General features: G+C 42.9%; 1 protein-coding gene across 8 annotated transcripts in view; it reads left to right on the top strand.

Moving 5' to 3' along the window:
- The window catches only part of LOC127002753 (uncharacterized), a 191,294-nt gene that overhangs the window by 159,180 nt on the left and 5,037 nt on the right, over positions 1–27,077 (top strand). For all 8 annotated transcript variants that reach the window (XM_050868881.1, XM_050868884.1, XM_050868882.1 and 5 more), the window contains 13 exons: positions 4,620–4,680; positions 9,558–9,865; positions 10,329–10,488; positions 13,136–13,236; positions 15,487–15,618; positions 16,428–16,601; positions 18,027–18,161; positions 19,886–19,991; positions 20,262–21,577; positions 22,681–22,831; positions 23,219–23,363; positions 24,422–24,601; positions 26,535–26,710. In XM_050868881.1, coding sequence (XP_050724838.1) covers positions 4,620–4,680; positions 9,558–9,865; positions 10,329–10,488; positions 13,136–13,236; positions 15,487–15,618; positions 16,428–16,601; positions 18,027–18,161; positions 19,886–19,991; positions 20,262–21,577; positions 22,681–22,831; positions 23,219–23,363; positions 24,422–24,601; positions 26,535–26,710 — 3,145 coding nt within the window. The remainder of the gene's footprint in view (positions 1–4,619; positions 4,681–9,557; positions 9,866–10,328; positions 10,489–13,135; positions 13,237–15,486; positions 15,619–16,427; positions 16,602–18,026; positions 18,162–19,885; positions 19,992–20,261; positions 21,578–22,680; positions 22,832–23,218; positions 23,364–24,421; positions 24,602–26,534; positions 26,711–27,077) is intronic.

Below are 27,077 nucleotides of genomic sequence, written 5' to 3'. Positions count from 1 at the left end.
CGTTTTTAAAGAATAGAATAAAGAATGATTGAGAAGCTGGATATTTAGGATAGACAAATATTGATAGATAGATAGACGAATAATTGAGAAGGACGACAGATAGATAGTTAAACAGATAGACAGATACACAAATTAGATAGGCAGATAGATAAATAGTTAAACATGAGTAGATATAGAGATGACTGATAAAGTAGATGATGTAATAACCACCTGGGTCATAAAACTACTTCTGGAAATGCCCACAACTCTTACGAAAGCCTTGTCAAATATGTGTTCTTGGGCGACGAAATATCTTATAATTCGTCCCATAGAGGAAGGACGGCAACAATCCCACGTATAGATGAATTATTATTGTTATTATTAAAGATTATTAGATGAGAGAGAGAAGTTGATAATATTCCAACAACAGAAATTACTAACGCCCCCTGTTGGTATAGAGTATAGACGGATGTACAAAAGCCATATCGTGCGGCGGCGGCGGCGGCGGCGGCGCGGGTGGGGGCTAATATAATACAATGTTTACGTAAGACACAAACAATGCTGAAGACGTTGTTCCGTGACTGACCGCCCCCCCCCCCTCCTTCCTCCTGCCCCCCTCCCTCTCCCCCCTTCCTCCTGCCCCCCCTCCCTCTCCCCCTCGAGAATCTCCGGTCGGCCGTGCTTGTCTGTCTCTCCTCCACGCTGATTTACGCGTGTTTGGTTTGTACACAGCGTATGTTTGTGAGCTTATTCTGGGCCGGTGTGCGTTTGTGTGTGGTCTGAGGCGCGGGTGAGTGTGCTTTATGACTGTGTGTGTGTGTGTGTGTGTGCGTGTGTTTTACGGTTCTGCCTATGGCGCCGGCAGGCTTTCTTGGTGGGGCGTGGTGGTCGGCCCCAGCCCGTTACGGCGCAGGCAAGTGTTTATAGTGGCGCCTCTTGCTAGGCTCATGCTGCCCCCCTCCCCGGAACTCATCTTTGATCATCTTTTAGAGTCCGGGTTGAGAGGTGGTCTTCAGGGCAGCTTGTGGGTAATCTTAGGCCACTCGGCGGTGACTGAAAAATTGACGCGGCTTTGTTGGTCGCGGCAGGCGAGACGCGAACCTGTGTCCTACTGGACGCTGCGCTGGGGGCTTAGAGAAGGTGCTATAAGCGTGCCTCCAAGAACATAATGCTTTCAAAGGCGTGAAATAAAGAGCTTGGAGGAAAGTGGGCTGTGAGTTGAGAACATGCCATTGGTATTGTGCGCGTGCCGCTAAGCACAGGATGCTTTGGAAGTCATGAAATAAAAGAGACCTTGGATCGAGGTGGGCAGTGAGCAGACACGTGTTGGGGGCGCACCGCCAAGGACAGGTGTGAGGACATGTGTTATGGGCACCGCTGAGAACAAGATGCCTTGGAAACCGTAAAGTAAAAAAAACATCATAGGATGGGCGAGGAAAAATGCGTGCTCGTGGTGATGTAAAACGAAGCCAGCACGCACGTAGTCCCTTCCTGTGCCCCGCCGCGCCCCGCCGGGAGTGTGGGCGCGGCGGGGCAGGCCGGGCAGCGGCGTGGCACGGCGGGTCCCGCGGGACGGCGCGGCGCGGCGCCAAAAAGGCGGGCGCCTTTTATGTATGTGCGGGCTGCTGCTGCTGCTGCTGCTTTCCTCTTCCTCTGCCCTCTGCCCCGTGCCCACCCGCTGCCTCCTGTGCCCTGCCCCGCCCCGCTCCGCCTCGCCCTGGCCTCCTCGATCCTCCCTCAGCCTGTCCTCTTCCCCTCTTTCTCTGCCTAGTGCCCCGTCCCCACTCTCTGCCCTGTCCCGTGCCCACCCTCCCGGCTTCTGAGCCCTGTCATCCATCCCGCCCCGCCCCGCCCCGCCCCACCCACCCCAGGCCACCTCGACCCTTTCTCCGCCCGTCTTGTTCCCCTCTCTCTCTGCCCCGTGCCCCGAGCCTGCCCTCTGTCCCGTGCCCTCCCTCCACCACCTCCTCCTGTGCCCCGCCCCGCCTCCCCGACCCCCTCTCTCCGCCTGTTCCTGTTCCCGCCGGTGGTGCCGCGGCTCGCTAGGCCTCAAGGCACTCACTGGCGCCCCCTACACTCCATAGTCTGCGTTCTTTACCCTGCTCGTGCTCCCTCTCGTGGCGGTGCAGGTGTTGCTCTTCATCTTCATCTCCTTCTGCTTGACTTTCTTGTGACCTCAAACCCTCAACAGACCCATCATCATCTCGTGGTTCTTGTTACTTCATGGTCTTTTCTTCCCTTTCATCCTTACTTTTAAGACCAAACACTTGACCTCTTCTTGTCTTCTGTCTTGTCTCATTGTCTTCTTATGTTCTTTTCCTCCCATTCCCTCCGAGCCTTTCCTCCCTTTCTTCCCCCTCCCCTGAGAAGACCAAACACTTGTCTTCCTCTCGTCTTTTGTCTTGTCTCACTTGTCTTCTTATGTTCTTTTCCTCCCTTTCCTCACGAGCCTTTCCTCCCTTTCTTCCCCCTTCCCTGAGAAGACCAAACACTTGTCTTCCTCTTGTCTTTTGTCTTGTCTCACTTGTCTTCTTATGTTCTTTTCCTCCCATTCCCTCCGAGCCTTTCCTCCCTTTCTTCCCCCTCCCCTGAGAAGACCAAACACTTGTCTTCCTCTTGTCTTCTGTCTTGTCTCACTGTCTTCTTATGTTCTTTTCCTCCCTTTCCTCCCGAGACTTTCCTCCCTTTCTTCCCCCTCCCCTGAGAAGACCAAACACTTGTCTTCCTCTCGTCTTCTGTCTTGTCTCACTGTCTTCTTATGTTCTTTTCCTCCTTTTCCCTCCGACCCTTTCCTCCCTTTCTTCCCCCTCCCCTGAGAAGACCAAACACTTGTCTTCCTCTCGTCTTCTGTCTTGTCTCACTGTCTTCTTATGTTCTTTTCCTCCCTTTCCTCCCGAGCCTTTCCTCCCTTTCTTCCCCCTCCCCTGAGAAGACCAAACACTTGTCATCCTCTCGTCTTTTGTCTTGTCTCACTTGTCTTCTTATGTTCTTTTCCTCCCTTTCCTCCCGAGACTTTCCTCCCTATCTCCCGTCACACGCTTCAAGGCTGCGAGATGGGCCGCCGGGAACCCTGAACTGACGGTGTCCTGTCTTCCCGTCCCTCGCCTGTGTAATGAGTTCCCGTCGACGGTGGCTCATTATTATAGAACTATTAATCCCCGTTGCCCCCTCCCCCTCCCCTACAACCCCCCCTTTCCCTTGCACACACCCTCCCCAGCACCCTCCCCTTCCCTTCCTCTATGACCCTTCCTCCCCTCCTCAGCCCCCTTCCTCCTTCCCTTTCCAGCACACCCCCTTCATTGCAGTTCCTTCCTCCTCCCCTGCAAATCCCCCTCACATCCTCCCCTTCCCTATACGGCCCCTCTTCCCCTTCCTTCCGGCCCCTTCCTTCTCCCCTTCCTCCTCCCCTTCCCTGCTGTTCCTTTCTCCTCTACACCCCCCCCCCCTTCACTAAGCCCCCTTCTTCCCCCCCCTACAGCCCCCTTCTCCCCCTACAGCCCCCTTCTTTACGGCCCCTTCCTTTCCCCTTCATCATGTCCCCTACCCCCCCCCACCCCTCCCCCGATAATTGAGTTTGCCCCGCGCTGAGAGGTGATGTTTTAATAGTCAATGTTTCGCGCGCTAACGAGGCTTTGAAGCTGACGAACCCATTAAAAGAGGTAATCGTTTTAATAATAGGATCGGCGCCCCTGTTTACACGCCCATCTACATATATTAACGGCCGCGTCACCGAGAGTCGTCCCCCGGTAAAACTATTGAGGATTGATGGATTTATAATTATTTTCTTGACTAGCTGAGGTCACAGGGGAGGCAGGTGCTGAGTGGCAAGCTTGCGGTGCCGCCAATATTTCAGTCATGGAGGTAGAACTGGTAGAGTCGACACGGCCTGCTAATCCCATTCATTGAGGTAAATCCGACGAACTGTCAAATTTACGGCCAAATGATCGGGGAACTCTTTCCCTACCTGGCTGTCTATGTCTATCTCGTGTCTTTATCGTCCTCTTCCTCGTGTTTTTTTCCTTACCTCTCATCACTTTTATCTCCCTTTCTCTTCTCCTTTCCTCTTCTCCTCTCTCTTCTTTGCTTCTCTTCCCTGCTTTCTTTTCTCCTCGTTTCTCTTCTCCTTTCCTCTTCTCCTCTCTCTTATTTCCTCCTCTCCCCTGCTTTCTTTTCTCCTCTCTCTTCTTACCTCCTCTCTCTTTGCTCCTTTCCCCTGCTTTCTTTTCTCCTCGTTTCTCTTCTCCTTCCCTCTTCTCCTCTCTCTTCTTTCCTCCTTTCCCCTGCTTTCTTTTCTCCTCTCTCTTCTTACCTCCTCTTCTCCTCTCTTCTCCTCAACCGTCCTCCCACCCTTTCTCCTATTCTATTACGGTCATCTCCCTTCACTCTTCTCTCCTCGTCTCTTCTCCTGCGTTCTCTCCTCCTCTCCTTTCATTTTGCCTTCTCTTCTCCTCCTCCTCCTCCTCCTCCTCCTCACCCCTCCTTTCCTATACCCTTTCCCTCCTAAGTACAAACGTGTGTGTCGTCTATTGTCATTTGCATTCACCCTTTTCTTCTCTCCTCTCATCTCATATTGCATCTTCTTCTCCCCCTCCTCCCTCCTTCCCTCCTGTGTACTAACGTGTGTGTGTCTTGTCTTCCAGAGGCGGGAGGGCGTCAGGCTGGACCAGACCTCCCAGAATGGCCTCATGGTGCGAGTGTTAGGTGAGTACCCCCTCGAAGGAGACGCGTCGACTAAGAAGAAAACGGATCGAATGTTGCAAAATACTCAATGGCTATACCGGTGAACCCTACTTGAGATGTCACTGGCTATACGAATGTGGATAAATATCAGTTGTTTGTCTCGTAGAAGCTATAATGGCACAGAACTTAAGTGTAAACAAATATATTCAGACTGCACCAAAATTTTCTTCACCAACGTTGTAACGCGATACTGGAATAAACTCCCGCCCTCAGTGGTCCAGTGCAACACGATTGGCTCCTATAAAAACAAACTCGACCGCCATTTCCTCCACCTTGACATTCACAAAGGGAGAAATGCAGTCTTGTTGATTATTAGGCTATTTGTTTAGTTGTTGTGTTATTTAGTTTTAAGGACAGACCACTTGGAGAATAGGGTTTGTGTGGTCTGAAAATCTATGTAAATCTATGTAAATCTAGTGTCCTTTTTTTTATTGGTGTTGTTTTTTGTTGTGGTTGTTGTTGCTATTGTTGTTGCTATTGTTGTTTCTTTCGTTGAGTCCCTTCCCTTCCTCCTTCCTCCCCTTTCCTCTCCTTCCTGCTTTCTTCGGATTACCGTGTTAGTCTTTTCCTCCTTTTTTTTTTCTTCTCCTTCCTCCCTTTCTTTAACTTTCCTTCCCTCTACCCCCTCCCTCTTACTTCCTTCCTCCTTCCCTTTAAATTCCTTCCCGTTTCGTAGTTTATTTTCTCTATTCTTTCTTTCATTTTTTTCTTCATTTCATTCTTTCTTCCATTTTTTCTTCATTTCATTCTTTCCTTCATTTTTTTCTTCATTTCATTCTTTCTTCCATTTTTTTCTTCATTTCATTCTTTCCTTCATTTTTTTTCTTTCTTCATTTTTTATTCATTTCATTCTTTCCTTCATTTTTTTCTTTCTTTCATTTTTTTCTTCATTTCATTCTTTCTTCCATTTTTTTCTTCATTTCATTCTTTCCTTCATTTTTTCTTTCTTCATTTTTTATTCATTTCATTCTTTCCTTCATTTTTTTCTTTCTTTCATTTTTTTCTTCATTTCATTCTTTCCTTCATTTTTTCTTTCTTTCATTTTTTTCTTCATTTCATTCTTTCCTTCATTTTTTTCTTCATTTCATTCTTTCCTTCATTTCATTCTTTCCTTCATTTTTTTCTTCATTTCATTCTTTCCTTCATTTCATTCTTTCCTTCATTTTTTTCTTCATTTCATTCTTTCCTTCATTTTTTCTTTCTTTCATTTTTTTCTTCATTTCATTCTTTCCTTCATTTTTTTTCTTCATTTCATTCTTTCCTTCATTTTTTTTTTCATTTTTTTCTTCATTTCATTCTTTCCTTCATTTTTTTTCTTCATTACATTCTTTCCTTCATTTTTTCTTTCTTTCATTTTTTTCTTCATTTCATTCTTTCCTTCATTTTTTCTTTCTTTCATTTTTTTCTTCATTTCATTCTTTCCTTCATTTTTTTCTTTCATTTTTTTCTTCATTTCATTCTTTCCTTCATTTTTTTCTTCATTTCATTCTTTCCTTCATTTTTTTTCTTTCATTACATTCTTTCCTTCATTTTTCTTTCTTTCTTTCATTTTTCTTCATTTCATTCTTTCCTTCATTTTTCTTTTCTTTCATTTTTTCTTCATTTCATTCTTTCCTTCATTTTTTCTTACTTTCATTATTTACTTCATTTCATTCTTTCCTTCATTTTTTCGTTTTCATTTTTTCTTCATTTCATTCTTTCCTTCATTTTTTTCTTCATTTCATTCTTTCCTTCATTTTTTTTCTTTCATTTTTTTCTTCATTTCATTCTTTCCTTCATTTTTTTTCTTCATTACATTCTTTCCTTCATTTTTTCTTTCTTTCATTTTTTTCTTCATTTCATTCTTTCCTTCATTTTTTCTTTCTTTCATTTTTTTCTTCATTTCATTCTTTCCTTCATTTTTTCTTTCTTTCATTTTTTTCTTCATTTCATTCTTTCCTTCATTTTTTTTCTTTCATTTTTTTCTTCATTTCATTCTTTCCTTCATTTTTTTTCTTCATTTCATTCTTTCCTTCATTTTTTCTTTCTTTCATTTTTTTCTTCATTTCATTCCTTACTTCATTTTTTCTTTCTTTCATTTTTTTCTTCATTTCATTCCTTCCTTCATTTTTTCTTTTTCATATTTTTCTTCATTTCATTCTTTCCTTCATTTTTTTCTTCATTTCATTCTTTCCTTCATTTTTTATTTCTTATTTTTTTCTTCATTCTTTTCATTTTTTCTTTTCCTTCCTTCCTTTCCTTAACTTCCCTCCCCTCTACCCCCTCCCTCTTACTTCCTTCCTTCTTCCCTTTAAATTCCTTCCCGTTTTTTAGTTTATTTTCTCTATTCTTTCTTTTCCTCCCTCTTTCCTTATTCATTTCTTTCCTTCATTCCTTCCTTTGTGTTTTTTCTTTCCTATATTTCCCATTTTCTTGTTTTCTTCGTTACTCTTTTTTTCTCTCATCATTTTTTTAAGTTCTTCGCCTTTTGTTTTCTCTCCTTTCCTCTTGTTTTCGTTTTCTTCTTCCTTTCTTCGTTCCTTCTTCCCTTTCCTATCTTTCCCATTTTCTTCTTTTTCTTCGTCATTCCTTTCCTCTCGCCTTTCCTTCGCCTTTTCGTTTCTCCTTATTTTCGTTTTCTTTATTATTTTTTTATCTCCTCCTCCTCCTCCTCCTCCTCCTCCTCTTCTTCTTCTTCTTTCTTTTTCTCCTGTTTTCTTTTTCTTATCCTTTATTTTAGTTCCCCTCTTCCATTTCTTTCCTTTCCTCTCTTTGTTTTCTTCTTTCTCTCCTATAGTCCCTCCTCCTCCTCCTCCTCCTCTTCCTCTTCTTTTCTCTCCTCCCGTCTTTTTTTCTCTTCGTTCTGTCCTTCCTCTCTTTTCCTCCGTCTCTCCTCCTCCTCTTCTTTATTTTCCTCTTATTTTCGTTTTCTTCCTTTCAGCTTTTATCCTTCCTCTTTTTTTATCTTTTATCCATTTTTTTCCTATTTTCCTTTTTTTTCGTTTTTGGGTTTTTTCTTTCATTTCGTTTTCTCCTTCCTTATAGTCCCTCCTCCTCTTCCTCCTCCTCCTCTTCCTCTTCTTTTATCTCCTCCCGTTTTTCTTTTCATTTTGTCCTTCCTCTCTTTTCGTCCCTCTCTCCTCCTTTTCTTTCCTCCTATTTCCGTTTTCTTCTTCCTTTCTTTCAGTCTCTCCTCCTCTTCTTCTTCTCCTTTCCTTTCCTCCCGTTTTCTACGTTTCCTTTCTTCCTTCGTTTCTTTGAGTGCCTCCTTTTCCTCCTCCTCGTCTCCCGTTTTCTTTCTGTTTTTCTTTCCTTCGTTCTTTATTCTCTCATTTTATTTATCATTTATTTCTCTATCTCAGTTTATCATATCATTTACGTCTTTATCCAGTTTTCTTTCTTTTATTCTTTCTTTCATCTATAATTATTCTATCTCGTTTTATCTTATCTTCGTCATTTATCTTTTCTTTTTATTCTCTTTTATATCATTTATTTATTCGTCTTTTTTTATTCATCTTTTTTTATCTCATTTTATCTTTTATCTATGTTATTTTTCTTATTATTTTTATTTTCTTATTTTTTTTTATGTAAGGGAGGAGGATTTATATATTTATTTACTTTATTTATTTTGTTTATTTTCATTTTATTTTGTTTGTTTGTTTGTTTACCTCCAGCCGGTGTTTGTGTTTCGGCGCCGGTAATTAAAGCGGCATCCTTGTTTGTTTGTTTTGTTTGTTTGTTTACGTTGTTGTTGTGTGTGACTTGTTCTCGTGGCCCTGATGGCGAGGATAAACTTTCTGCTCCACCCTGTTCTCTTAATGATGAAAATAATAATAATAATAATAATAATAATAATAATAATAATGTATATAATAATGATCATATTTAAATACTTAATGATCTTGGTTGGCTTCTTTTTTTTAATTAATGGGTTATGATTATTATTATTATCATCATTATTATTATTATTATTATTATTATTGTTGTTGTTGTTGTTGTTGTTATTATTATTATCATTAGGATTATTATTATTTTCATTATTTTTATTATTATTAATATTATTATTATAACGGCGATGTTGTTTTGTTGTGGTCATGAAATGTGTGTGCAAACCCGCTCTGCCGCGGCGGTGGAGCAGCCCGAAGCGTCCCGCGGCAACCAAAACTTAATCCAATAGAGGCGTTCACGCTTCTCCAACAGGGAAGGGGGGGGGGGTTGTCTCTTTTGAGCCTTCTCAGGGTCACTAAAAGACAAATGAAGATATATCTAAGCTCAAACGGGGCTCCGTCTCCCCTGACCCCCCAGTGCTCCCACATTTCGTCGAGCTGGGCCACTCAGCCTCCCGCAGTCGCGCAGGTTCGCACGCACGTTTCATAGCTATGCTCACACTTGTTTTGATCTTTACACTCTTTCCTGCGGCTTTCCGGGAGGTCAGTAGAAGACAAAAATGACAACACAAGAGTACTTCGATAGGTAGGAAGCGAGATACTGACGCGTTAATATAGCCAGTCTTACTGACCCCGGTGCGTCTCACACAATTAATATTCTACCTTTCCCTCCCCTTCTGCGCGTGACGCGGAAGGCCGACGCAACACTGGAAACGCCTCCCACAGCCACCGTCGAGCTCTTAGAATTGACTGATTCCTAAGCTTAAGCCCTTCGCCCTTTCCTCTAACGCTAAGCCCTTCCCTCGCATCTTTCTCGTTCCAGGTGATGTAAAGGGCAACACAGGAGTGAACACATCCCTCGCCGCCACCGTCACTCTGTCACTCTACTGATTCCTAACATTAAACCCTTTTGACTGTGCCCTTCGCCCTTTCCTCAAACCCTAAGCCATTCTCTCACGCCTTCTCTTCCAGGTGATGTGAAGGGCAACACCACAGTGGAAACCTCTCTCGCCGCCACTGTCGCGCCGTCTCGCTCCACCGATGCCCAGCTGGACGTTGCCAAGACAGACGCGCGCGCCAGGGCCACACTCACCATGAACTACAACCTCGGGGACATGAACGTGGGCGAGGCGGAGGAGCGGCTGCTGGGCGGGGCGGGGCGCGGGTCGTACTCCAGGTTCCTGACGCTGCACCGCCGCCGCCGCAGGAAGCTGCCCACGCGGCGCCTCGACAAGGAACACCAGGCGCTCCTTGACGACCTCTACAACGGCCTCACGCAGGTAACCAGGCGCCCTGCTTCTTCGTCGTCTGCATCGTTTTCTTCTTTTTCCTCTTTTTCTTCTTCTTTCTTCATCGTCGTCTTCATCTTCTCTGATTCTTCTTCGTGTTCTTTCTTCTGTTTTCTTTTTCTTCTTCTTTGTCTTCTTTTCTTCTTCTTCTTCCTCTTCTTTTACTTTTTTCTCTTTCTTCTTTTTCTTCTTCTTTCTTCATCGTCGTCTTCACCTTCTCTGATTCTTCTTCGTGTTATTTCTTCTGTTTTCTTCTTCTTTGTCTTCTTTTCTTCTTCTTCTCCTTCTTCCTCTTCTTTTACTTTTCCTTCTTCTTCGTTGAATGTACATGTATCGTTTCCATCTCCCATTGCTAGAGCAGCCACCCAACTATAACAATGTACCTTTTTATCATTTTCTCTATTTCATATACTCCTCTGTTTTCCTTTTACCCTGATGTATTTCTCCTCCCCAGTACCTGTTGTCCCGCGTGGGCGTCTGGGGCTTCAACGCCTTCACCCTGGACAGCGTGTGCGGGGGTCGGCCCGTCTCCGTGCTCTGCGTCTTCCTGCTTCACGAGTACGGCCTCATCGAGCACTTCAAATTCGATACAGTCACCGTGTGGAAGTGCTTTTGTAAGTGTGCAGACCCCCGTGTTTGTTGCTGTATGTTTGAGTTAGTCCTTCTGTCCTCTCCGTTTTCCTTCTCTCATTCTTATTTTCTTCTTCATTTCGTCTGATCGTTTCATTCCTTTTGTTTTGTTTTTCTTTCTGGTTTTGATTTTCTCTTTTTCTTCTCGGCGTTTTCTTCGTTTGTCTTCATTTTGTGTGTGTGTGTGTGTGTGTGTGTGTGTGTGTGTGTGTGTGTGTGTGTGTGTGTGTGTGTGTGTTATTCCTTAATTCTTTCTTCATTTTCTGTCATTCTGTCTTTCTTGTTTTGTTTTGTTTTTGTTTTCTGTTTTCGTTTTTGTTTTTTTTATTCGTTTTTTCAGTCTTCTGTTTTTTTTCTGCCTTCGTTGTTTTCTTTCTTCTTTTTTTTTTTGGCCCTTCGTCTCCACTTCTTTTCTTCTTGGTCTTATTCTTCCTTCTATCTCTGTGACTTTATTATTATTATTATTATGTGTATTTCCTCTGGCTTTCTGTCCATATTTTTCTCTTTTATCATTTTCTTATTCTTGCGTCATTTCATCTTCCCGTCTTTCCTAAATATTGTTTCTGGGTTAATCTACATCCCCTCATTTCTTTTTTTGTCCATTTTCTTTTTTTTTCTTTTTCCTTTTTCCTTCGTTTTCAAAGTCCCGTGTTAGTCCTGATGTCTTCCTTACGACTGACTGCATCCTTTAAAAACTCAAATAGGTCAAAACTAGAAATAAATAATAAGAAAACGAATTAAAAAAACACCTTTCCTGAATCAAAATGCAGCTGACCGGCCCGGCGTTCGAGCGCTTGACTAAGAGGTTCTATAACGTACGTCGCATCTTGGAAGTAAGCTATTCTGTTTGATGGCGACGATGCATTAAAAGAAAGCTCAGAATGGAGACGAGTGTTCATGTCCGTGTATTAGCTAATGGACGAGGCGCTTTCATGTCCATTCCGGGATAAGTAATGATGAATGAATGCCTTTGATGTCCCGGCTCTGTCTGTCTGTCCGTCTGTCTGTCTGTCTGTCTGTCTGTCTGTCTTCACTAGCATCATAGAACATCAAAAAGAGACATTATTCACTCCGGCGGAAGTCATGTATTTGCGTTTGTTTTAAGATATTTTGACTTCCCTTGAGGTATTGATAGATTGTGATGCTAAAATATACTCGACTCTATTCGCATACAGAAATAAAAAGCAACTAGGCAATATACTGGCTAATAAAACAGATATCTAAACGTGTATGTGTCAGTGTGTGTCTTCAGTCGCTTCATATAACATTTAAAAGATACATTATTCATTCTGGCGGAAGTCATGTATTTGCGTTTGTTTTAAGATATTTTTTTATTTCCCTTGAGGTATTGGCAGATTGTAATGCTTAAATATACTCAAAACTCTATTCCCATCCACAAATAAAAAAACAGTTGATCAGTATACTGGCTAATAAAACAAACTAAACGTATAATGTGTGTCTTCAGTCGCTTCATATAACATTTAAAAGATACATTATTCACCCTGGCGGAAGTCATGTATTTGTTCGAGTTTGTTATAAGATATTTTTATTTCCCTTGAGGTATTGATAGACTGTGATGCTAAAATATACTCAAAACTCTATTCGCATACAGAAATAAAAAGCAACTAGGCAATATACTGGCTAATAAAACAGATATCTAAACGTGTATGTGTCAGTGTGTGTCTTCAGTCGCTTCATATAACATTTAAAAGATACATTATTCACTCCGGCGGAATTCCTGTTTTTGTTCGAGTTTGTTATAAGCTATTTTGACTTCCCTTGAGGTATTGATAGACTGTAATGCTTAAATATACTCAAAACTCTATTCGCATCCACAAATAAAAAAAACAGTTGATCAGTACACTGGCTAATAAAACAGATATCTAAACGTGTATGTGTCAGTGTGTCTCTTCAGTCGCTTCATATAACATTTAAAAGATACATTATTCACTCCGGCGGAAGTCATGTATTTGCGTTTGTTTTAAGATATTTTGAATTCCCTTGAGGTATTGATAGACTGTGATGCTAAAATATACTCAAAACTCTATTCGCATACAGAAATAAAAAGCAACTAGGCAATATGAATAGGAAGACGAAAACAAGAGAAGAAACAACAGCGAAGAGATGGAAAGCCAGAAAAAGAAAGAAAACAACAAGGCAAGACAGACATAAAAAAAGGAATGACGCAATATAAATAGGAAAAGGAAAACAAGAGAAAAGGACATCTTCAAACACACATTACAGCTTTAGCTTTCTGTATTATTAGCCTGTTGTTCACTTGCTTTTTATTTCTGGATATGAATAAAGTTTTGTGTATATATATTTAAGCATCACAATCTGTCTACACCTCAAGGGATATCAAAATAGCTTAAAACAAACTCGAACACATACAAGAATTCCGCCAGAGTGAATAATGTATCTTTTAAATTGAAATCTTAACGTGTATGTGTCAGTGTGTGTCTTCAGTCGCTTCATATAACATTTAAAAGATACATTATTCACTCTGGCGGAATTCCTGTGATCATCTTTTCCTAGTCTCTTGTATTTGTTCTTTTCATTCCCTTTATTTCTCTCCGCAAACTGACAACATATACCCGATTTTTGGATGCTAATGGAAGCCCTTTTCGACAGCCCTGATTGAGGACGGATACCACGCCTCCAACCCCTACCACAACGCCATCCACGCAGCGGACGTGACGCAGGCCATGCACTGTTACCTGCAGGAGGAAAAGGTACAAAGAAGAGAAATATAGAATAGAGCACACAGCAATCTAGGAGAGTTTGGCCACTTTCATCATAGGCGCTGTGTTGTTGCCCAAAGAGCCATGTTAAGTTCAAATTCAAACAGCATGGAAGCGTGGCGCGGGTATTTCAAATCTTAGGCCAGTCCGGCAGTATTTGGAATTTTTCAACAGGAATGGATTTTTTTCAATTTTTATCCAGGCAGATATTTCCCGGATGCTTGGTGTTTCCAAATACTCAAGGGCCGGATATTTAGTGTTTCCAGATACTAAAGGGCCGGATATTTAGTGTTTCCAGATACTCAAGGGCCGGATATTTAGTGTTTCCAAATACTCAAGGGCCGGATATTTAGTGTTTCCAGATACTAAAGGGCCGGATATTTAGTGTTTCCAGATACTCAGGGGCCGGATATTTAGTGTTTCCAGATACTAAAGGGCCGGATATTTAGTGTTTCCAGATACTCAGGGGCCGGATATTTAGTGTTTCCAGATACTCAGGGGCCGGATATTTAGTGTTTCCAGATACTCAGGGGCCGGATATTTAGTGTTTCCAGATACTCAGGGGCCGGATATTTAGTGTTTCCAGATACTAAAGGGCCGGATATTTAGTGTTTCCAGATACTCAGGGGCCGGATATTTAGTGTTTCCAGATACTCAGGGGCCGGATATTTAGTGTTTCCAGATACTAAAGGGCCGGATATTTATTTTTTCCATATACTAAAGGGCCGGATATTTAGTGTTTCCAGATACTAAAGGGCCGGATATTTAGTGTTTCCAGATACTAAAGGGCCGGATATTTAGTGTTTCCAGATACCAGGGCCGGATATTTAGTGTTTCCAGATACTCAAGGGCCGGATATTTAGTGTTTCCAGATACTAGGGGCCGGATATTTAGTGTTTCCAGATACTCAGGGCCGGATATTTAGTGTTTCCAGATACTCAGGGCCGGATATTTAGTGTTTCCAGATACTCAGGGGCCGGATATTTAGTGTTTCCAGATACTAAAGGGCCGGATATTTAGTGTTTCCAGATACTCAGGGGCCGGATATTTAGTGTTTCCAGATACTCAGGGGCCGGATATTTAGTGTTTCCAGATACTCAGGGGCCGGATATTTAGTGTTTCCAGATACTAAAGGGCCGGATATTTAGTGTTTCCAGATACTCATGGGCCGGATATTTAGTGTTTCCAGATACTAAAGGGCCGGATATTTAGTGTTTCCAGATACTCAGGGGCCGGATATTTAGTGTTTCCAGATACTCAAGGGCCGGATATTTAGTGTTTCCAGATACTCAGGGGCCGGATATTTAGTGTTTCCAGATACTAAAGGGCCGGATATTTAGTGTTTCCAGATACTCAGGGGCCGGATATTTAGTGTTTCCAGATACTAAAGGGCCGGATATTTAGTGTTTCCAGATACTAAAGGGCCGGATATTTAGTGTTTCCAGATACTCAGGGGCCGGATATTTAGTGTTTCCAGATACTCAGGGGCCGGATATTTAGTGTTTCCAGATACTCAAGGGCCGGATATTTAGTGTTTCCAGATACTAAAGGGCCGGATATTTAGTGTTTCCAGATACTAAAGGGCCGGATATTTAGTGTTTCCAGATACTCAAGGGCCGGATATTTAGTGTTTCCAGATACTCAAGGGCCGGATATTTAGTGTTTCCAGATACTCAAGGGCCGGATATTTAGTGTTTCCAGATACTCAGGGGCCGGATATTTAGTGTTTCCAGATACTCAAGGGCCGGATATTTAGTGTTTCCAGATACTCAGGGGCCGGATATTTAGTGTTTCCAGATACTCAAGGGCTGGATATTTAGTGTTTCCAGATACTCAAGGGCCGGATATTTAGTGTTTCCAGATACTCAGGGGCCGGATATTTAGTGTTTCCAGATACTCAAGGGCCGGATATTTAGTGTTTCCAGATACTCAGGGGCCGGATATTTAGTGTTTCCAGATACTCAAGGGCCGGATATTTAGTGTTTCCAGATACTCAGGGGCCGGATATTTAGTGTTTCCAGGCCCGGATACTTGTCAGGGTTTACAGATGAGGGCCACATACTTTGGGTTTCCAGATACAAGAGGGCTGGATACTTTGGGTTTCCAGATACAAGAGGGCTGGATACTTTGGGTTTCCAGATACAAGAGGGCTGGATACTCGGGGTTTTACTGTAATAAGAATTTAAGTTGTCTATTCTAAGTTCTTTGCTCACTAGTTCCTTATGTGTTCCGTGTTTTCAGATCCACAAGCACCTGACGCCGCTGGAGATGCTGGCGGCCCTCATCGCTGCTGTCTGCCACGACCTGGATCACCCCGGGGTCAACCAGCCGTTCCTCATCGCAACCGACAACCACCTGGCGGCACTCTACAAGGTAATGGCCCTCAATTCACTAGCACTTTTTATTTATTTTATTTTTATTTATTTATTTATTTATTTATTTATTTATTTTATTTTATTTATTTATTTTTTTTGCAAGCAGTAGTTTTGTGAGGGTTATTTCTTCATCGTTGTTGTTTTTTCTTCTTTCGTTTGTTTGTTTGTTTGTTTCTCTGGCTTCTCTGGCAAAAAAAAAAAAAAAAAACGGTGAAGAATTAACCCTCGCAAAACTACTGCTCGACAAAAAAAATAAAAGTTAAGTGTGTTCGTGTGTGTGTGGGGGGTGGGGGTGGGGGTGGGGGTGGGGGGAAGCAGTAGTTTTGTGGGCCTTTTTTTAACTTTTTTTCACTACTTCCAATAATCTTAAAAAAATAAAAGAATGTGTCAGAAAAATTAATCCGTCATTTATTTATTTATTTATTTATTTATTTATTTATTTATTTATTTTTATTTTTTTTGGGGGGGGGGCAGTTAATAGTTTTGCAGGCTTTTTTTCCCCTTTTTCCTTTGCTTGCTTTCTCTAATCTAAAAAGACACTAAGGATCCGGTATTATCAGACATTTCGTCGCCCAAGAACACATATTTGACAAGACTTTCGTAGGAGTTGTGGGCATTTCCATTAGTAGTTTTATGACCCTGGTGGTAGTTTGACCCTTCTTTACCGTGAACCTCAAGAAACACTCATTAGAACCTGACTGACCCCCTCTTTGTCCTTTAGAAATAGCTGATGTGAGAAGCGAAATTGTCTTTTAATACCGACCTTAAGAAAAATTACCTCCCATTCTCATCACTTTGTCTCCGCAGAACTTCAGCGTGCTTGAGAACCATCACTGGCGGTGCGCGATGGGGTGCCTGTGGGAGTCTGGGCTGCTGGACTCCTGGGACTCCGAGGACGTGGCCAGCCTCCAGGACATGCTGCGCTCCCTCATCCTGGCCACGGACATCACGCGCCAGCAGGAGTTCCTCACAAGGTTCAAGGTAGGCCATTGTAATCTCAACATGCACTCCAGTTGTCTTCTTATAACCGTGTAGCAGCGACGGGCCAAATTTGTGGCTTTACCGTGTAGCAGCGACGGGCCAAATTTGTGGCTTTACCGTGTAGCAGCGACGGGCCAAATTTGTGGCTTTACCATGTAGCAGCGACGGGCCAAATTTGTGGCTTTACCGTGTAGCAGCGACGGGCCAAATTTGTGGCTTTACCATGTAGCAGCGACGTGCCAAATTTGTGCCATGATATAAACCCAAAAAAATAGATGATACATAATCTGATCACAAATGCTTTGATATATATTATGAAATGGTTTGTGTGAGGGGTGATTTTTTCTCATTTTTCTTGCTTGGAGGGACCATTAAGAAACATTATGATCCTCGCTGCTACCGGGTTAACAGGAGTAGTCCCTAGTTTCCCTACCAAGTTTTTTCCTCTGCTTCCTTTACTGTAAAAAATAAGTGAGATGGGTCTTGAATGTACATATTAATGTCTTGGTGAGGAGTGGTAGATGGAGGTCATTTGGGGAGAGAGTTTGTGAGAGTCATGGATTGAGAATGGTAAAGTAGGGAGCAGATGACAGCAGTGTTAGAAGAGGTGGACCAAAGAAGGTCTAGAGCTTAGGGGAAGTTGAAAGCATTTGATATTTTTATATTTTAGAGGAGCAGATGACAGCAGTGTTAGAAGAGGTGGACCAAAGAAGGTTTAGTGCTTAGGGGAAGTTGAAAGCATTTGATTTTTTTACATTTTAGAGGAGCAGATGACAGCAGTGTTAGAAGAGGTGGACTAAAGAAGGTCTAGAGCTTAGGGGAAGTTGAAAGCATTTGATATTTTTACATTTTAGAGGAGCAGATGACAGCAGTGTTAGAAGAGGTGGACTAAAGAAGGTCTAGAGCTTAGGGGAAGTTGAAAGCATTTGATATTTTTACATTTTAGAGGAGCAGATGACAGCAGTGTTAGAAGAGGTGGACCAAAGAAGGTCTAGAGCTTAGGGGAAGTTGAAAGCATTTGATATTTTTACATTTTAGAGGAGCAGATGACAGCAGTGTTAGAAGAGGTGGACTAAAGAAGGTCTAGAGCTTAGGGGAAGTTGAAAGCATTTGATATTTTTATATTTTAATTTGAATAGCCTGAAAGTTGTTGGCTACCCTACAAACTGAATCTAATGTCCACTGAGCATATACCTTCACATGTTCAAGAGAAAGTAACTACCTTAGTGGATTAGCTTAAGCAACTCTCCTATGCTAAACTTCTCTTGAATTAAACCTGTAAAAATGAAGTATAGTACATGTAAAAGTCTACTCACTAAATTAGGCATCACGAAAATCCTTTAAAAAGATTGATCGAGTGCATAAGAATATACAGTATTTGTTACTATTTGCTTACTCATCCTTGCCTTACCTTTTCCTCCGCAGCAATACCTGGACAGCGGCACCTTTGACATGCAGGACCCCGAGCACCGCCACTTCTCCCTCCAGATCGCCCTGAAGTGTGCCGACATCTGCAACCCCTGCCGGCCATGGGAGGTCTCGCAGAAGTGGTCATACCAGGTGGGCAGCGGCCTGGGCAACCCTCGAATATTAGGACTCAAGAGACTCTTAGATTATACACTCATTCATTGTTTGTCCTTAAAAATACAGTAAAGTCTTCAAGGATATACAATAGACTCATTCGTTTTTGGTTCTTTAGGTACGATAGAGTTTTTAATACCATGGGACTTTGCAGGATACATAATAGACTGATTTGATTTTTGTCCTTAAGGTTACAATTGAGTCTTGAATGGTAGGGAACTTTGAACGATATGTGATCTTGTTTTGTTATGAAGGCACTCACTCCCTGTTTGCTTGTAGTGGTTGCTGTATTCTTGTAGTAACTGTCCTCCCTTCCTTTCATCTTTCTCTGCTGCATCTTCAAGTCAACTCTTCTCTTCCTCCCTTCCTTTCATCTCTCTCTATTGCATCTTCAAGTCAACTCTTCTCTTCCTCCCTTCCTTTCATCTCTCTCTACTGCATCTTCAAGTCAACTCTTCTCTTCCTTCCTTCCTTTCATCTCTCTCTATTGCATCTTCAAGTCAACTCTTCTCTTCCTCCCTTCCTTTCATCTCCCTCTATTGCATCTTCAAGTCAACTCTTCTCTTCCTTCCTTCCTTTCATCTCCCTCTATTGCATCTTCAAGTCAACTCTTCTCTTCCTTCCTTCCTTTCATCTCCCTCTATTGCATCTTCAAGTCAACTCTTCTCTTCCTCCCTTCCTTTCATCTCTCTCTATTGCATCTTCAAGTCAACTCTTCTCTTCCTCCCTTCCTTTCATCTCTCTCTATTGCATCTTCAAGTCAACTCTTCTCTTCCTTCCTTCCTTTCATCTCCCTCTATTGCATCTTCAAGTCAACTCTTCTCTTCCTTCCTTCCTTTCATCTCCCTCTATTGCATCTTCAAGTCAACTCTTCTCTTCCTTCCTTTCCTCTCTCTCTATTGCATCTTCAAGTCAACTCTTCTCTTCCGGCCTTCCTTTCATCTCTCTATTGCATCTTCAAGTCAACTCTTCTCTTCCTCCCTTCCTTTCATCTCTCTCTATTGCATCTTCAAGTCAACTCTTCTCTTCCTTCCTTCCTTTCTCTTTTCTCTCCTTCTTCTGTATCTTTCTCCTCATCTTCCTTTTTCTCTTTTCTCCATCTCTATTCTCTCACTGTCTCTTCTTTTCTCTCCTCTTCTTCCTTCCTTTCTCTTTTCTCTCCTTCTTCTGTATCTTTCTCCTCGTCTTCCTTTTTCTCTTTTCTCCATCTCTATTCTCTCACTTTCTCTTCTTTTCTCTCCTCTTCTTCCTTCCTTTCTTTTTTCTTTACTTCTTTCGTATCCTCAACCATCATGAAGGTTTTACCATACAACATTACACTTCCCTGCCGTTCATGAATTATATATATACATACATTTAACACTCAGGTCAGGCATTACAGAGATATTTGGCAGTACAGTATTTCTTTTAGCAATCATTTCTTATTTATATTCAGTTAATGTTGCGAGTGAGTTGTTTACTTCAGTGACAGATTTTGCTTTCCTCAGCTGTGTGGTATTTAGAAGTAGCGTAAACATCCTAGGAATCATTTTTTATCCATTTTCATCTAACGTAAGTGAGTTGTTTACTTCAGTGACAGATTTCGCTTTCCTCAGCTGTGTAATATTTAGATGTAGCGTATATATCCTTGGAATCATTTTTTAGCCACTTCCAGCTAACGTAAATGAGTTGTGTACTTCAGTGACAGGTTCCGCTCTCCTCAGATATGTGAGGAGTTTTACCGTCAAGGGGACTATGAGCGCCAGCTGAACCTCCCCGTGACGCTGCTCTGTGACAGCAGCAAGATGTCTGTGGCCAAGATACAAACAGGTTCATCTAATGCGCTGTTTTGTTCTCTAGACTAAGGCCGCTCATGGCTGTGTTAGATTGTCTCCTTATGCTTTCTTAATGTGTCATCCTTTTCCTTTTGCCTCTGCTCATTCTGGCCTGTATTTCATTGTTATTGTAATGCCAGTGAATATATGTCAGTTTTATGATGTCTTAACTGTCTGTGTTTTACCACTTAATATATTCAGTCTAAGTTTATCAACATCAACTTTTCATCGTGTGTTACTGATGTCAACTGTTGTGTTGTTCCAGACTTCATCAAGTACGTTGTGTCGCCGCTGTTTGACGTTTGGAACCGCTGGCTGGAAACAAGCTTGTCAAACTCCATGGTGACCAACATGAAGACCAACCAGCAGAAGTGGGAGGAGCGGCTGCTCAAGAAGAAGCTGGCCGAGGACACCGCCCCACAGCCCCTGATGTTGAAAGACTCCGCTGATAACACCGTGGTGGAGAGCGCTGAGGAGGAGCCTGAGGAGGTGGATGGCGGGACGTCCCCCAGCAGCAGCGGCGACAGTCACCAGTCAGTGCTTGGCTCTCTAGAGAATGTGTCGCGGTCACTTCAGCTTGGCCGGCGACACTCCGTTCCCCTCAACATGCCGCGCCTGCTCCCTCGCACCATCATCAGGAGGGAGAGTCTACCGGAGCATGGGAACCAGCCCTTGGTGGTGGAGACCGTCACCATGGGGGGGATGTCGCTCACCTCCCTCACCTCTGGCCCGGCTGACAACTCTGCTCTGACTCCAGAAGCCCTTCTGCCAGAGCCTTCCATCACGACCATGGGCGGCGTGGGCATCAGGTTACCTCGCCCGACCACCAGGCTCACACGGCGCAAGTCCCTCCCACCTCTATGGCTACAGCAGACGAGGGCGAGAACGTCACACATGCTTCAGCCACTGTCGCCCACACCCAGCGAAGACGGATCTTCTCACGCGACAACTCAGGAAAACTCCCCACAGGATCCCGAGAGTGCACAGCGGCTAGGCGCGGTGCACGGCGCTGGCTCAGGTCAACCATGTGGGAACACCAATAGTGGTTGTGGTGGAAGTGGAGGTTGTGATAGAGTGAAAAGTGGCGGCGGTGAATGCTCGGACCCGGCGGAACAGTTAGTGCACCACCCCATTCGAGGCGACGCGGAGCCATTGACTACAGCCCCAGACGTGGGCGTTCACAGTAGGAAGTGTGTTTCCAACCACCAAGGTGCTACAACATTCCTTCATGCCGACAGCCTGGATGCGCGCCCCTACAGACCCTTCATCGGCCGGGGCCTGGTGCGCCGCGCCTCACTAGACAGTACAAGTATTAGTAGTAAAAGGGAGTTCTTGGATCGCCTGCTACACGAGAGCAGTAAGTTCCCTCGTGTAGACCGAACTAATAGTGAGTTAGACAAAGAAAACATAGTGCCAAGAGAAGCACCCAAGTTCCGAGAGCACCAGCAGCAGCAGCAGCAGCAGCAGCAGGCCTCGTGGAAGGCGCGTGCCTGGCGGAGTCTCAACTGTGATGACGAGAACGTGTGCGACGCGCGCGAGAAGATGATGAAGCCAGGCATGTACAAGCTCAACCAATCTCAGGTGAGCACAGGAAGCAGTCTCACTTTCTTACACTCCTAGACTAAAGGAAAGAAATAGGTAAATATAACACTGTGCAGTAGTTTCACAGCCTTTATTATTTCTATTATTTTATATTATTATCAAGAATGAATTTTGAAAAATCTACTTTTGCCAGTTTCTATCTGTTAATCTTTGTGTCAGATGAGCTGTAGTTTACAATTTTTTTTCTATTTCCTAATAAATAAATAAAAATCTACCTTTAACATCTGTCTGTGTGTCTTTGTATGAACACAACATATTGAGGGCATATTTTTCTTGTATCTTTTTGGTTAGTTCATGTTCTGTCTCCTTATCCTGTAAAAAGGTCTCAGTATCTTGTATCTGTAGGATCAGCACATCACAGGAACCTTGTCATCATTCTTCCCTTGGTCAGCCTCCTTTCCCTGTACACAAATGATGAGTCTCTGCAGGGAGGTCTTCAGAGTTGTCCATGTTTAGGATCAGCACATCACAGGAACCTTGTCATCATTCTTCCCTTGGTCTGCCTCCTTTCCCTGTACACAAATGATGAGTCTCTGCAGGGAGGTCTTCAGAGCTGTCCAGGTTTAGGATCAGCACATCACAGCTTTATATTCCCCTTGGTCTGCCTCCTTTCCCCTTACTCATAATGGCTTTCCACAGCGAAGCCTTAAGTATATTCCTGTCTCTGCAAATGATAGGGGGTCTCGTGGTGCAGTGATTAGTACACTCGGCTCACAACCGAGAGAGCCCTGGTTCGATTCCCGGGCGGAGTGGAAATATTTGGGCGGCTTTTCCAATACCCTACGTCCCTGTCCACCCAGCAGTGAATGGGTACCAGGTATTAATCGGGGGTTGTGTCCCGTCTCCTGGGATCTGTTCCCTTCTCCTATAAGTTCTTCCCTTTCTATCTCTCTCTGGCATATGACCACAGATGTTGCGCCGACTAAACGAAACTTTCCAACTTTCTACAAATGATGGCTCTGCTTAGAAGTCTTCAATACCTATCTTCTGTCTATAGGATCAGTGTATATCAGGCATAGCAAATGTCTTCATAATCCCCTTCATTTCCCTTGTTTTCCTCTACAAACACTGGCTCTCCGCAGGGAAGTCTGTATGCTCACGGCCGGCGAGGTTCGGCTCCACTGCTGCGGCCGGAGGAGCTGCTGGGTGGCCTGCGAGGGGGAGCCGAGAGGCCGGACTACAACTACCTATCACTGCGGAGAGGCTCGGCACCGTCACATCCCAACCAGAAAGGTATTTACGTCGTCATCATTCTTGTTTCTATTTCCTAGTATATAAAAATAAAATCTACCTTTAGCTTCTGTCTGTGTGTCTTTGTATGAACACAGCTTATTGAGGGCATATTTTTCATCTTCCTTTAACTCTCTCTCTTATTTTCTTTTTATCTTTTTCTTTGTCTTCTTCTTGTCTTCTTCTGGTGACCTTTTCTTTTTCTTCTTTTTTTCTTTGACATCTTCTTTATCCTCCTCTTCTTTCTTTTTCATCTTCCTTTCTCTCTTTCTTATTTTCTTTTCATCTTCTTTTTCTTCTTCTTCTTCTTCTTCTTCTCATGTTACCCTTGAGTCTATGGCCCATCTACTGAGGTTCTCCACTTCGACACTTCCCCTCTTCTCCTCCCAGGCTGTGACGTGGAGGCTGAGTCTGAGGTTGGCGGCCACCACACGCCCCTCACCTCAACGGAGAACCTGCCCTTCAGCGAGTACATCAGTTCACATTCCAGGCTCAGGGGGCGGCGGCGGGGCTCCATACCCTTTGACCACCCTGGGTAAGACATTGATTAGCGTTTGGGTGTTATTGTTTATTTTTTTCCTCTTTTTCGTCTTCTGGTTGTTTTGTTTTTCTTCTTCTTGTGGTAGTTGTGTTTTCTTCTGCTTTTATTTTTATTTTTCTGGTGGTCTTGTTTTTCTTCTTCTTCTTCTTCTTCTTCTTCTTCTTCTTCTTCTGGCAGTTGTCTTTTCTTTTTTTCTTTTTTTATTCTTCTGGTGGTCTTTTCTTTTTTCTTCCTCTTTTTCTTTGTCTTTTTATTTTCTTCTTCCTCTTTTTCTTCTTCTTCTTCTTCTTCTTCCTCTCCTTGCAGGGCGGTCACAAACAAAATCTCACCATGCTTCACCATTCACAGAACATCCACAAAACTCTCACTTGGTAGGTTTTGGCTCCAGTGTCACTATAAAATGCCTGCACCATTACGAGCTTGGGCCATCCGTCAAGCCCCATCAAGAAAGCCTATTGGCACTTAAGTCCAACTATAAGAAAAGAAACGGGAAGTGAACAGTCTGGCTTGCATTGTCCTGCGGCCCCACTGCACTCGACTTTCTACTCTATTTCATCCCTATAGTGTCCAAATCCATTATGTAAAACTTAACCAGCATCTTCATTCTCTCATCCCTTGCACTGGTAAACTCTGAAACAATCTTCCTTTGTCTGTATATTCTCCTGCCTACGACTTGAACCCTTTCAAGAGGAGAGTAGCGAGACACCTCTCCACCCAAAATTGACCTCTCTTTTGGCACTCCTCTAAGATTTGTTTTATAGGGGCAGTGTTTTGCAGGCTTTTTTTCTCATTATTATTTTTTTAACCCTTGAGCTGCTTCCTTTACTATAAAAAAACAACAACAGGATGGCAGAGTTAAAGATAGACAGATAGATTAAGTATCCCTAAGTTGTGGCTGACGTACAACCAGTCACTAGGGGATATTGTAACAAACCTTTGATGAAGCCTGGTTTGTAAGGTTACATATGTACCCTCTAATCTCCACCTTATTGTGTTGTATTCCCTGAAACATTGAGAATCAGGCTTTATTAAAAAATTCTTATCCATTTCAGACTTTGCCGGCAAGGGTCAGGAGGGGTGGAGGTGCTGCCTTCAAGGACGAGCACAGGGGGTAACTTCGGGGTGTCTGGCGGGGGTTGTGGGGCGGCCGGCTACCCCTCGGTGCTGCCCCATTACTACCACGAGTACCACCGGGGCTCAGGAGGCTTGGAGCTGTTTGCGGGGCTGTGGAGGTGAGTTGGGGCTGCCTTGAGAGGAATGGAAGTGAGATGTTGGAAAGTCATTGAGTCAGTGTTATGGGCTGGTAGATCTGCCACTTGTTGTATACTTGAAATGTTGTTCGTTTTCTTTTCTTCTTTTTTCTTCCATTTCTTTTCTTTTTCTTCTTTCTTTTCTTCGTTGTCTTCTTCTGGTGGTCTTTTCTTCTTTTTCTTTTTTTCTTCTTCTGGCAGTTGTCTTTTCTTCTTCCTCTTCTTTTTCTTTTTCTTTTCTTCTGCATCTTCTTTATTTATTCTTTTTTTATTCTTCTTCTGCATCTTTTTCATCTATTATTAATCTTTTCCTTCCTCTTTTTCCTCTTCTTTTTCTTTTATTTTTTTATTTTTCATTTTCTTCTTTTTCTTCTTCTAGTGGTCTTTTCTTCATTTTCTTCTCCTTTTTCTTCCTCTTTCTTTTTTATCTTCTACTTCCTCTTCCTTTTATTTCATCTTTATTTTCTTCTTATTTTTTCTGCTTCTTCTTCTTCTTGTGTTTTTAATAATCCTTTACACAAGACTTTCTGCTCAAGCTCACTCATATGCCGTCCAACTTCCCAATGCAAGAGTAAGCCAGTCTTGTTATTCTCTCGTCCCTCTCGCTGGTAAACTCCGGAATCACTTTTCTTCCTCGGTGGTTTCTTCTTTCTTCTCACACACACTATTTTCAGAGAGGAGTTTCAAGACACCTCTCACATTAACACATCGAACTTAATAATAATTGATTCACTGCATATTTATTTATTTTTTTATTTATTTATGTATTTATTTTTTTTTTTTTTTTTTGCTGTTAGAAAAAAATAATGTAGTGTCACCTTCCTTTGTCTTCAGTTTTTAGAATCAGAATACTCATAGATTTTTTTTGTATATGTATTTTGTTTTTCCTTTGATCTGTCACAGGAATATTAACCCGGTAGCTGCGGGGATCATGTTTCTTAAAGGCCCCTCTAAGCGAGAAAATTGTGAAAAAATCATCACTCACCCAATCCATTTCATAATACATGTATATATCAATGCATTAGTGATCAGTTTGTGCATCATCTATTTTGGGGAGTTTATATCATGGCAAAAATTTGGCCCATCACTGGTACACGGTAAAGCCACAAATTTGGCCCGTCACTGGTACACGGTAAAGCCACAAATTTGGCCTGTCACTGGTACACGGTAAAGCCACAAATTTGGCCTGTCACTGGTACACGGTAAAGCCACAAATTTGGCCTGTCACTGGTACACGGTAAAGCCACAAATTTGGCCCGTCACTGGTACACGGTAAAGCCACAATTTTGGCTCGTCACTGGTACATGGTAAAGCCACAATTTTGGTCACATTGGTACAGGTAAAGCCACAAATTTGGCGTCACTGGTACATGGTAAAGCCACAATTTGGTTCACTGGTACACGGTAAAGCCACAATTTGGCCGTCACTGGTACGGTAAAGCCACAAATTTGGCTCACTGGTACACAGTAAAGCCACAAATTTGGCCGTCACTGGTACACGGTAAAGCCACAAATTTGGCTCGTCACTGGTACACGGTAAAGCCACAAATTTGGCTCCACTGGTACACGGTAAAGCCACAAATTTGGCCCGTCACTGGTACACGGTAAAGCCACAAATTTGGCCCGTCACTGGTACACGGTAAAGCCACAAATTTGGCCCGTCACTGGTACATGGTAAAGCCACAAATTTGGCCCGTCACTGGTACATGGTAAAGCCACAAATTTGGCCCGTCACTGGTACACGGTAAAGCCACAAATTTGGCCCGTCACTGGTACACGGTAAAGCCACAAATTTGGCCCGTCACTGGTACATGGTAAAGCCACAAATTTGGCCCGTCACTGTTACCGGGTTAAAAAAAGGAAACGGTAATCTTGTGTATCTGTGCTGGAAGTGCATCTGCGACCCTCTTCTACAGGTCACACTTGGAACCCGAGAGCTCAAGTTCAGTGTTCGCAGACGGTGACCTTTACTCACAGTCTTCTGGCGGCCTGACCCCCAGCACGCCCGGCGCCGTGCTTCCACCCCACCGACCCCTCCCCCCCCACACCCTCCACCGGCGGGGCTCACTGCCGACTGACCTCTTCTACTCAGGTCAGTGATTTGTGACACTGGTTGTTGTTGTTGTTGTTGTTGTTTTCATTTATTTATTTATTTATTTATTATTATTTTTTTTTTTTTTTTTTTTTTTTTTTTTATTTATTTATTTTTTTTTTACAGCGAGGGAGACAGCTCAAGGGCACTAAAACAAATTAGCAACAAAAAAGCTCATCAACCACCTGTAATAATCATCAAGCTAGCAGTCATATTAGGAAAAAGAGTTAGACGTCACATTAGGTAAAAAAAAAACTCTGGGAAATCAAGATGTATTAAAACTTGTTGTCAAAATGAAGTGCAGTAACTGTCTTTGTGTGATATTTCATTTTTATGCCTTAATTTACTTTTCCGGTTGTTGTTGTTC

This window comes from Eriocheir sinensis, chromosome 24, assembly GCF_024679095.1.
Source record: "Eriocheir sinensis breed Jianghai 21 chromosome 24, ASM2467909v1, whole genome shotgun sequence".
NCBI lineage: Eukaryota > Metazoa > Arthropoda > Malacostraca > Decapoda > Varunidae > Eriocheir > Eriocheir sinensis.
The sequence above is the reverse complement of the archived record's forward strand: the minus strand, read 5'-3'. Positions and strand labels throughout refer to the sequence as shown.